Source organism: Somniosus microcephalus, chromosome 5, assembly GCF_052327205.1.
Source record: "Somniosus microcephalus isolate GS21.2 chromosome 5, FLI_Smic_1.0, whole genome shotgun sequence".
Classification (NCBI taxonomy): domain Eukaryota; kingdom Metazoa; phylum Chordata; class Chondrichthyes; order Squaliformes; family Somniosidae; genus Somniosus; species Somniosus microcephalus.
Genome location: NC_140991.1, coordinates 56,616,472 through 56,628,769, shown reverse-complemented (window position 1 = coordinate 56,628,769; position 12,298 = coordinate 56,616,472). Strand labels below are relative to the sequence as shown.

The 12,298-nt window shown below is 48.7% G+C and overlaps 1 protein-coding gene across 5 annotated transcripts in view; it reads right to left on the bottom strand.

Moving 5' to 3' along the window:
* Window positions 1-12,298, bottom strand: part of nrp1a (neuropilin 1a) — a 181,577-nt gene that overhangs the window by 30,936 nt on the left and 138,343 nt on the right. For 4 of the 5 annotated variants that reach the window (XM_085987641.1, XM_085987640.1, XM_085987643.1 and 1 more), the window contains exons 11-12: window positions 11,919-12,063; window positions 647-739 (exon numbers count right to left, since the gene is read on the bottom strand). In XM_085987641.1, coding sequence (XP_085843767.1) covers window positions 647-739; window positions 11,919-12,063 — 238 coding nt within the window. The remainder of the gene's footprint in view (window positions 1-646; window positions 740-11,918; window positions 12,064-12,298) is intronic. The other variant, XM_085987644.1, reaches the window with a different exon arrangement.

The following is a 12,298-nucleotide window of genomic DNA, read 5'->3' as shown; positions in this document are numbered from 1 at the left end:
TTGCAGTTGACATGAGGAGTCTGACAGTGGAAGCTCAGATCAGAGATCTGAAAGACAAAGCTCCAAATGTGAATTTGGACTCATCCAGTGCCTCCACTAAATGTTAATATTAATCCAAAGCATACATTGCTGTACCAAATAAGCCTGTCATAAATCGCAACTTCTACAAGAAGTAACTCAGGAAGTACTACTGAACGGCCAGCTGAGGGTGCCGCCCGAGGAGTATAAATACTCGGGCGTGGGCCCAACTTGGCCAGAGACAGTCTGGAAACAGGAAGCTAGTGACTACTAACTAGACCTCCATGTTTTGTTACAAGTCGATTAAAGCCTTGCTTTATGTACAACCAAGTGCGTAGTGAGTCTTTATTACGTCAAAGCCTGTACCAAATGTTTCACTGTCAGTTCACTGCTTGTTTATTTATTCTTCCAAAGTGGTGCTGCAGTTCCTAATAAGGAAGAATGAACACTAAAAGATTAGTCCCAATTAGTTGAAGGAAGGTGATGATGGTGGCAGATTTGTAAGGATAAGCTGTTTATTAGTTGGATGAGAGACATGTGTTTTATTGATTTTTGGCTCATTAACAGCAGAGCACACAGGAAATGAGCAAGGACGTTAGTTATGGTGTTAGGAGGATGATTTATGCACCTGTAAAGTCGAAGCCATCACCTGTTCCACTGTGGCAGTTTCCGAACTCCTCATCACACTCATCTGAATCCAAGGTCGGAGGGGATGTTGGGACTGTAATTGAAAGATCAATGTAATAAGAATTTGCAACATATGCGTATATCTCTAAAAACACACTATATGCATAGACCATCATCATTGTAAACCATAGACAACATTGGCCATCTTCAACATTGTTTTTTCTCCCGTCTTCTTTTCTAAAGGACAGGATTACAGTTTCACCTTGCCTAAGTTGCTATTATTCATGTGTGAGCCTTCAGGGTGGTTGCTGGCAGGCTATTTGACTAGAAGCTATGGGGCATCACCGCCAAGCCCAGTCCTGTCCTCACCCACTGTTTGCAAATGCCTACTTCAAGCAAAGGCTGCTGAACAACTAAACAGGAGCAAGATCTGTGGTTTACTTCCTAATGGTAGCACTCTCACCTCTGAGTCAGAGGGTGTGGGTTCATGCCCCACTCCAGAGACTTGAACACAAAATCTAGGCTGACACTGCAGTGCAGTGCTGAGGGAGCGCTGCACTGTTGAAGGTGCCGTTAAACCAAGGCCCTGTCTGCCTTCTCAGGTGAACGTAAAAGATCCCACGGTACTATTTTAAAGAGGAGCAGAAGAGTTCTCCCCGGTGTTCTGGCCAACATTTATCCCTCAACCAACATCACTAAAAAAGCAAAATAACAACAGAAAATGCTGGAAAAACTCAGCAGGCCAGGCAACATCCATGGAGAGAAAATAGAGTCAACGTTTCGGGTGAAAACCCTTTGTCAAGACTGTCTCACGAAAAAAGCAGATTATTTGGTCATTATCACATTGCTGTTTGTGGGACCTTGCTGTGTGCAAATTGGCTGCTGCGTTTCCTACACTACAGCAGTGACTGCACTTCAAAAGTATTTAATTGGCTGTAAAGTGCTTTGGGACATCTTGAGGTGATGAAGGGCACTATATAAATGTAAGTTCTTTCTAATTGAAGCCTCTCACTGCCACCTGGCTCAGATCAGCTACCTCACCATGGACTGGAGATCAAATCTGGGACCTTCCTGATCTCCATGGTTCAGCTACTCACTAGATAAACTTACTCAGCCATCAGTGGAGCCTGTATATGAGTTCAATGAGGGCTGTCATTCAGGTCAAACTCCAGCCTTCAGTAAATAGCCTGTACGTACACTTGTTTTCAATTCTGAAAGCCATTTGGACTGAGGTGCTAGTTACTTCCCTGAATATAAATGTACTCTGGCCTCATTGGTTAGGAATAAGAAAGCAACACTGGAGAACATTTCACACTTGAGAAGTTGCATTGTTCAGAGGTGTATTGGTATAATAGACTGTGCAGTCTAGCAGACAGTTTTGATTGTTGAGAGTTAAATTGTACCTGCCTGCTGAAATATCAGAAATATGTCAACATGAATTACCGTTTTTAAGATTTTAGTGGAATGAACCATATGGTAAAGAGTTAGAGCAAATGCACTGATATCATACTGTTATTTTACTGTTTAATGTTTTCATAATTGCCGGTGTTAATGTGCTCATTAAATAGGCCAACGAACTGTGCCTGGATGACAGTCACACTACTTTCCCCAGCGGAACATGTTGCAACTAAAACTCTGTGACACTGTCTCACTTGAGTAGGTCTCCAAAGAAAAGGATCCTCAAGTGGGTTGGATTACACAATTATCCCAGCGATGCACAGCCCAGTGTAGTGAGCAGAGGTACTGAGAACGCAGCTCACGTAGCAGTGTGTTCTGATACCAGATGGGATTTGGAATATGGAATCTATTGGTAAAAAGCTGTGGATTTAACTACAATACTGCCTCTACAGTAATTGCATTGAGCCATAAATCAAAGTGGCTGCACCGGTCTATCAGAACATTCATTGAAAAGATGCAGAACACTCAGCTGCTGTGCACCTGACCTACATTATTGTTTTATAATAGAATCATACTGCATTTTAGTGAGTCATGAAGTATTGACAGCTGCAATAACAGTACCTGAATTCGGCTTTATTTTTACCTCAATTACAGCCAGCAATAGATTTGGAAAATATTTGGGCGTTTGTGAGTTGCAAATCTCAGTTGTGCACTGACTTAACACTTACAGTCTGCTTTATTGGGGATTTTGTTTATATATGTTTTGTAATTTTCTATTTTCACTTAAAATGAATATGCAACAAAACACGCATGACTTAGTTATATCCAGTGACATACAATATACCAAGTATTGCTTATGGCGCATTGCGTGTAGTTCTAGCCATTCCATTTAGGTAGGATATTAGAGACATAAGAACATAAGAAATAGGAGCAGGAGTAGGCCATTTGGCCCTTCGAGCCTGCTCCGCCATTCAATAAGATCACGGCTGATCTTCTACCTCATCTCCACTTTCCTGCACTATCCCCATGTCCCTTGATTCCCTTAATATTCAAAAATCTATCGATCTCTGTCTTGAATATACTCAACGACTGAGCCTCCACAGCCCTCTGGGGTAGAGAATTCCAAAGATTCACCACCCTCTGAGTGAAGAAATTTCTCCTCATCTCAGTCCTAAGTGGCCGACCCCTTATTCTGGGACTGGGACCCCTGGTTCTAGACTCCCCAGCCAGGGGAAACATCCTCCCTGCATCTATCCTGTCAAGTCCTGTAAGAATTTTGTATGTTTCGACGAGATCACCTCTCATTCTTCTAAACTCTAGAGAATATAGGCCTAGTCTACTCAATCTCTCCTCGTAGGACAATCCCCCCATCTCAGGAACCAGTCTGGTGAACCTTTGTCGCACTCCCTCTATGGCAAGTATATCCTTCCTTCGGTAAGGAGACCAAAACGGTGCACAATACTCCAGGTGTGGTCTCACCAGGGCCCTATATAATTGCAGTAAGACATCTTGGCCTAGAAATTCATTATAGCCACTTTTGGGGCGGTAAAGTCGGGCGACCGCTAAAGTTTGCGCCCGGCGCAAATTCGAGGCCACATCGCCGATATTCATTAGCTTCGCCTTAAAAGTTTGCTCGAGCGCTAAAACTGGCGATGCACGGCTCTCTTTAGGCGCTAAGCCGGAGGTGCTGAGCGATACCGCTGAGGCCGGGCGCAGCGCAGGTGCGGCCATTTCTTGATTGACAGCAGACACCCTGGCGCCGGCCAGCTCTTAAGGGGGAAGGGTCGACTTGGTCTGCTACCACGCCCTGGACACTGGAGCCCTCCAGCTAGGCCTGAACACTGCTGCTGGACCCAAATAGCGTCTCAAAGTATGGAGAAGGCCCGTGAACGATCGCAGTGCTTCTCAGAGCATGATCTGAGGGTGCTGGTTAGCGCTGTGGAGAAGAGACGCCATATTTTGTTCCCAGACAATGGGAGGAAGCCGCCGGCCCGCGTCTACCGGAGAGCCTGGAGGCATGTCGCCACGAGGGTGACATCCAATAGTGAGGTCCCCAGGAGCGCTGTCCAATGCAGAAAAAAGCTCAATGACCTCGCCAGGATTGTCAGGGTGAGTACCCTTTCCAGTGCCCTCCTCATCCTTGCATGTGCACCTCACATTATGGGCAAAGGGACCTGAAAGCCCTAATGGCCAGCCCTCACGCAGCAGCTATGGGACAGTCATGAACATCAATTGCACATTCTGCACTTAACACACTGGCCAGGCTATTCGACCATGGGAGGCAGTGCACACAAGATCAGGGCTACACACTGGCCAGGCTATTCGACCATGGGAGGCAGTGCACACAAGATCAGGGCTACACACTGGCCAGGCTATTCGACCATGGGAGGCAGTGCACACCAGATCAGGGCTACACACTGTACTTAGAGGCCATCCTTTCTCTTGCAGGCCAAGCTGGCCAATAATAAGAGGAGCCGGACTGTGACCGGGGGAGGCGGACCCCAGATCCAGCCGCTCACCGAGCTGCAGCAGCGCATGGAGCGCATCATGGGTGCCCGGGTGATTGGCCCCGTTGCATCTGGAGATGCCGACCCTGTTCTGGGCACCAATGGTAAGGGCATCACCTTTTGAACCTCTCTCGTCCCACTTGCGCATCAGATCTACATCCTTTGCCACTGTCCGACCAATGCGCTGAATGCCACCACTCATGCATCCCTCACTGATGCCCTCTCCTCACTCTAAAGCTACTCTTGTGCCTTCCTGCTTTCAGATGGTGAGGAGGAGGTCCCTGAACTTGCCAGTGACAGCCCCTCAGAAGAGGAGGAGGAGGAGGAGCAAGAGGAAGGCGGCCCATCAGGGGAACACTCAGCCGCGGCAAGCCATGCCACTGTAGGGGAGACATCTTCCCTGGAGGGGAGCGTGGCGGAAGTGTCGGAGGGGAATGTAGCTCCTGGGACCAGCGGCCTGCAGAAATGCGGGAGGGGGGTGGAAGCTCAGCGGCCTTCTCCCCAGAGGGGGGAAGGGTCGGAGGGGAGTCCAGTTGCTGGGCCCAGCGGCGTCCAGCAACGCAGGAAGGGTCAGCCAGTTCGGCGGCCTTCTCCCCAGAGGGAGAGTCCGGCCTCCAGTCCGGAGACGGTCAACGCCAAGGAGATGCGCCGCCTCGAGGACATGTCCGCGGACTCGGAGCGCCGGCACACGGAGCTCATGGGGGTAGTGGGACGGATGCCTGAGGCCATCCAGTCCCTGTCTCGGAGTGTCACCGAATTCGGAGCCTCTCTGGCAGCGACTGGCCAGGTGATCAGTGGTGCCGTGCAGTCACTGGCTGCTCTGATGCGGTCTCAGAACAGGGCAACACGGGCACTCACTGCTGCCACACTCGCTGTGTCAGCCCGGCATCGCCAGGGCACCCGGCGCGCTGCAGCAGCACAGCGGTCTGTCCCTCGGCAGATTGCTGCGCATGCTGCAGTGCTGGCCCGGGCGAGTGCCAGTGTCTCAGGCGACCAGCGAGCGCCTGCCATCCGCCAGCTTGCCCCCATTCCTCCAGCCGCCACTGCCACTCCCCCAGTGGAGCTGCCACGAGCTGCTGCAGCGACTGATGCTGGCCAGCCACAGCTGCAGCATTCACCAGCCGGCCCCTTGAGGGCCAGACCTCGTCTAGGCCGACCCCCAAGGGCATCTGCCGTCACGACATGTGCCCCTCAGGAGCCTTCCCCCAGCCTTGCAGCAGCCACTGGCCTCACTTTGAGGAGGAGCAGCAGGGCGTCCAGGGGCCGGCAAAGTTTGCAGAGGGCATCGCCCTCGCGGGACACAAAGTAGAGGGTGTGTCCAAATGTTGTGTTTTGTGGAATGGTTGTTTTTTGAAGGCCGAGGATGAGGCCATTTTTATTTACATCTTTGGTTAATCCTCCCCAGGTTGTGGGAGTGACTCATGTGTGTGAGTGTTTTTGGGGGGTTTCGTGTGTTCTTGGTTTTCATGTGGGAAGGGCCCTGAGTTTGTACAATAAACCATTTTATTTATTCACATTGTCCATGTTTGATCTTTGAAGTGTTTGTTGCCTTAACCAGCTGAGGGCTTGCGCAGCGGCTGCAATCATGTTCTTTCATTGGCACAAGCCATTCCCTGACAGGGGGCCTAGAAGTGACGTTCAATAAGCCGCTGACGGGCGGCCCTTGGACCTTCTGCCTCCCTCCTGGGCTGGTACTCCTCATCCTCCTCCTCCTCATGCTCCTCCTGCTCCTCCTCCTGAGGTGGTGGTCCAACGTGAGGTGGCAGTGCCTGAGTCCTGCGGATAGCCAGGTTGTGCAGCATGCAGCAAACGACGACGAATTGGGAGACTCGCTCCTGCGAATACTGGAGGGCTCCCCCGGAGCGATCCAGACAGCGGAACCGTTGCTTCAGGACGCCGATTGTTTGTTCGATGAGGTTCCTGGTCGCTTGATGGCTCTCGTTGTATGCCTCTTCAGCAGGGGTCGTGGGCGCGCGGAGCGGGGTCATGAGCCAGGTACACAAAGGATAGCCTTTGTCCCCGATAAGCCATCCTCTTGGGTGAGGCTGTGCCTGGAACATGTCAGCCACAGTTGTCTGTCGCAGGATAACGGCATCGTGGCTGCTGCCTGGAAAGCGGGCATTGACAGCTAGGATGCGCTGCCTGTGGTCACACACCAGCTGTACGTTGAGGGAATGGTAGCCCTTCCGGTTGCGGTAATCCTCGGCATGCTCCAGAGGTGCCCGCAAAGCCACATGCGTGCAGTCAATGGCGCCCTGCACCATGGGGAAGCCCGCTATTCTTGCAAATCCCACTGCACGCTGCTGCTGCTTGTCCAGGGTCATGGGGAAGGAGATGAATTGACGTCTCCTTCTGAAAAGGGCATTGGTCACCTGGCGGATGCAGCAATGCACGGCGAACTGGGAGATGTTAGCGATGTCCCCAGCAGCGGATTGGAAGGAGCCGGTGGCATAGAAGTTGAGAGCCACCGTCACCTTCACTGCCACCGACAGAGACGTCCTGCGCATCAGCTGTGGACGCAGATCTCTGTGAAGCAGCTGGCAGATCTCTGTGACCACCTCCCTTCTGAATCGCAGCCTCCTAACACACTGCGCGGCAGACATGTTGAGATAGGAGAACTGCTGGTGGTATACCCTGGGTGGGTAAGGCCTCACTTGGCGACGCCTGTTGCCCCCTCTGCGTCTAGCCAGGGCTGCCACTCTCTCACGGCATCTGTAAGCCCTTCCGACATAAGGCTGAATCTCAGCGTTGGCACCCAATGCAGCCCCCATAATATGCAGGCAAACACTGAGATCTCAATGAAGGCAAAGATAATGGCAAAGCTCTGGCCTGAAGCCAAAAAGGCCTGTCCTAGTGTTGGGCCAAAGCAGTAAGCTCTCTTTCTTGGTCTCTCTCCAAAAATCCGTTGCGCAAGAGTGAATGCTGCAAAATGGCTGCCCTTTATAGTGCAGGGTAAGTGCCCTTTAATTTGCGCTCCCCGCGGCCCGCCTCGGCTGTGTACCATTCCACTTCACAGTTGTTAGGGCCGCCCGGTGCACAATGGGGCGGCGCGAGTGAAGTTCCGGTTCCGGGCGCACAAAGGGCGTTGCACGACGAAATGACGTCATGATCTGCGCGCGCAGCTGAGCGCGCGCAAAGACTTTGCGCCGGCGCTAAATGTCTACTGAAGTTGGGGCGAGGCGCAGATCGCGCTGCGCCCGGGCGCTAAGCGCCTAGCGCTCGAGATCTGCTCCTCCTAAGGCGCTAACGGCTGGCGCAGCCAACTGAATTTCTAGGCCCTTTACTCTTAGTTATATCCAGTGAAGGTGCAGCAAAGAATCACTAGAATAATACCAGGAATGAGAGTTTAAAAAGAAAAAGAAAGGAAGAACATGTAGAGCCTTTCATGGCATTGGGACATCCCAAAGCACTTGACAACTTTTGAGGTGCAGTTACAGTTGTAATGTAGGATGTGCAGCAGCCAATTTGTGCGCATCAAGCTCCCACAAAGAGCAATGAAATAAATAACCAAATCAACTGTTTTAGGTCTTGGTTGAGGGATAAATATTGGTCAGGTCACCAGGAGAACTCCCCTGCTCTTCTTCAAAAAGTGAAGTGGAATCTTTTACATCCACCTAAGAAGGCAGACAGGGCCTGGGTTTAACATCTCATTCGAAAGACAGCACCGCCCTGGTGCCGAACATTATGTGCTCATGCCTCTGGAGTGGGACTTGAACCTGCACCTGCATCAAGGTGAGAGAGCTACCACTAAGCCAAGGCTGACACCATCAAAACAGTTATAAAGATAAGTTACAGTTATGAAGAGAAGGTTAAAGGAGATTTTCAGAATTAGGAAAGGTTTTGAGAGTAAATAGTGAAATATTGTTTCTGCCGGTTCACCTAACATCTGTTAGGGAAATTACTCGAGTCTATAATTAAGGGTAGAGTGACTGAACACCTTGAACATTTTCCACCAATCAGAGAGAACCAGCATGGATTTGTAAAGGGTAGGTCATGCCTGACGTACCTGATTGAATTTTTTGAAGAAGTGACTAAAGTAGTGGACAGAGGAATGTCTATGGATGTTATTTATATAGATGTTCAGAAGGTATTTGATTAAGTCCCTCCTAAGAGACTGCTGCTAAAGTTGAAGCTCATGGAATTGAAGGCAAGTTATTGACCTGGTTAGGGAATTGGTTGAGCGGCAGGAGACAGAATAGGGATAATGGGCAGGTACTCTAATTGGCAGGACGTGACTAGTGGTGTCCCGCAGGATCTGTGTTGGGGCCTCAACAATTCACCGTATTTATTAGGGACTTAGATGATGGGAAAGAAAGCCACATATCCAAGTTTGCCGATGACACAAAGATAGGCGGCGTAGATGGAAGCATAAAATTAGAAAGAGATATTAGTAGATTAAGTGAATGGGCAAAACTCTGGCAAATGGATTTCAATGTAGGCAAATGTAAGGTCATCCACATTGTACCTAAAAAAGGATAGAACAGAGTATTTTCTAAATGGTGCAAAGCTAGAAACAGTGGAGGTCCAAAGAGACTTGGGGATCCATGCACATAGATCATTAAAATGTCATGGACAGGTCTAGAAAATAATCAAATAGGCTAATGGAATGCTGGCCTTTAGGACTAGAATACAAGAGGGTAGCAGTTATGCTACGGCAAACAGAGGAGAGATTACACAAACTAGGGTTGTATTCCCTGTAATTTAGAAGGTTAAAGGGTGATTTGATTGAAGTTTTCAAGATATTAAGGGGAATTAATAGGGTAGATAGAGAGAAACTATCTGGTTGGGGAGTCTGGGACAAGGGGGCAGAGTCTAAACATTAGAGCCAGGTCTTTCAGGAATGAAGTTAAGAAACACTTCTCCATGTAAAGGGTGGTAGAATTTGGAACTCTCGTCCACAAATGGTCATTGATGCTAGGTCAATTGTTAATTTTAAATCGGAGATTGATAGACTTTTGTTACCCAAAGATATTAAAGAGATATGGAGCAAAGGCGGGTATATGGAGTTCGGTCACAGATCAGCCATGATCTCATTGAATGGCGGAACAGGCTCGAGGGGCTAAATGACCTACTTCTGTTCCTATGTTTCTATGCTGATTGGTGAAGTGTAATAAGAGGGCATAAAATCAAAGTCATCACCAGAAGAATGAAAGGGAAGGTCTCCATAACTTAACATCTAATATTGGAGCTGGATGAATAGAATTATATCATTCATTTTTGTTACTCAATAATAGGGAAGAGAAGCAAAGGACATAAGATAAACACTGGTATGGTTTGGGTGTTTCTCTTGTTATCTTTAGAAGCGTAGGTTCAATTAGCCAGGTTTGTGAATCACAAAGACCTTTCTGTGGTTAAACCCATTGGCATTGTGCAGTTCAACGGGGTGAGATCACACTGCCATATTAGCATATAAATGCTATTTTAATGAAAGCAGTAACCCATTTATTTTGAACAGATTAACACCTTTGTTAAAATAGTGTCCACTGGAATTTCATACAATTGCATTAACATTTTTGTATGTTAGTATCGCATAAGTGCAATTGTATCCCATAAGTGGGGTAACACACATCATCATCATTTTCATATCTTCTCGCTCTTCCCTTGGAGAACAGTGTGAAGTAGTGGAAGGATCCGCAGACTGATTAACAGTCTGACAGGCCGTGACGTTAACGCTCCTTCCATGGCCATAACCATCTTTATACCAGCCGATAGGGTGGTTAGAGGCAACACACAAAGGAACTACAGCCTTCTGGACTCAACATCGAGTTCAACAATTTCAGACCATAACCTCTGCCCCTATTTTTTTTCACATGGCAGCTGTTGATGATTCTGCCATTGCCATTTACACTTCATCTAGACTCATCTTGTTTCTTAACTTGTCCCATTACCATCGCCTTTTGCCTTGCACCATCATCCCTTTTGTCTCTTAATCTCTCCGGCCTTCCATCCTATCACAGACCTTCCCTTTTGTTCTTTCCTCCCCTCCCCCCTTTCCCTGCCCCTGCACTTGCTTAAAAACCTGTTCCATCTCCAACTTTTTCCAGTTCTGATGAAAGGTCATCGGCCTGAAACGTTAACTCTGTTTCTCTCTCCACAGATGTTGAGTGTTTCCAGCATTTTCTGTTTTTATTTCAGATTTCCAGCATCCGCAGTATTTTGCTTTTGTATTGGTGGTAGTGCTCTGTTTTACTAATAATATACAACATATTTTTAGTCAATGTTTGATAAATTGCATCTTTTGGTGCAAACTGGATCTTATTCTATATTTCTTTCACTGCTGTAAATGATTGTAGTATTAAAAAAGACAAAAAAATGTTATGTGTAAGCCAGACATTGCTTTTCAAATATCCTCTAATCTATTTGTAAGGTTTACATGGGTGCTCATACAACAATATTGTAACCATTAAAATAAATCTACTGAAATATATGTCCCCTAGGCAAGCTCTCTTAGTACTACCAAAAGAATACTGGTGAATGATGAAAGTTGATTGCAAATCTTCAGCCCTTACTGACAGAAAAAAAACTAAATGAAGATTTAACAGGGAGTGCAGCTTTATATTTCAAGGCCTAGAAATTCAGTTGCGTTTGCGCCCAATTAGGGGCGAAAGAGTGGGTTGCGCCGGAAGTTGCGTCGCGCCCGAAATTAGGTGGGCCCTAACATCGGCGTTAGCCGGTAGCGCTGCGCCGGCACCGATGACGTCATCGGTGTGCACAGTGCCCCGGTACCGCCTGAAACCACGCCGATCCCCATCTTCAGTAGCGGCCGTCTCTTCCGTGGCGGGCGCTAACAACATCGGGAGACCGGGTCCTTACTGCAGCCTTAGCGGCGCAAGTTAAGGTGGAGGTGCGGGGCGGCCGCTTTTTCGGCGGCCGCCTGCCCGCACCTCCTTCCCCGGCCTCCTCCACCCCCCCCCCGCGGCATTGCCGGCTGGTTTCCGTGGAGCCCGGCACTTCTCCGTTGTGCCGGGCTCTTTTGCCGGCACTTGCAATCGGGGCTCCGGCCGTTGCAGGCACCGCCCCCTTAAGAGAAGGGGGAGGCCTGCAGTACAGCAGCCTGCCGCACCGCATCAGGTGGCGCAGCGGGACCGGGAGCGCTGAAATTCACTTTCAGCGCCCCAAGCGGGGCGGACACACCCTGTACCAGCGCCCGGTTCCGCTTTGGGGCGCTGAAAGTGAATATGGGGCGGGCACAACTGGCTCCGCGGCGGGCGCAACATTTTCGGCGCAAACGTGCTGGCGGGGCTATACCCAATTTCTAGGCCCAAGTGTTTCATCTTGTTTCGCTCCTCCACCCCACCCCCAAGGGCTGTTCCTGTTGATGGATACACTATGCAGTGAAGCCACGCAGCATTTTAAAAGTCACGGTACCTTCAATATCACAGCCCAGCAACTCCATACGTAGTCCTAACCCAGCTGGAGATGCTCGCTCAGGGTAGATACGAATGTATCGTGTTAACAGTGGTTCAAATTTCCGAATTTCTGGCGTATCATAGTTGGTATTTCCTTCAAATGTCTAGACAACATGGAAAAAATACTCAGACATTAGTTGAATCCATTAACAGAAACGCACACCACAGACAAAATACGCTCATTTATCAAACCAAAATATAATGGGCTGCATCTATATTTTCATAACTTAGCAGCACTTGTAATTACAATACTGCTCCCAAACATTCAAAAATTGACAGTTCCAATATAACTCTGGAATTATGTACAATAGATGTAGACACCTGGAATATGTAGTAATT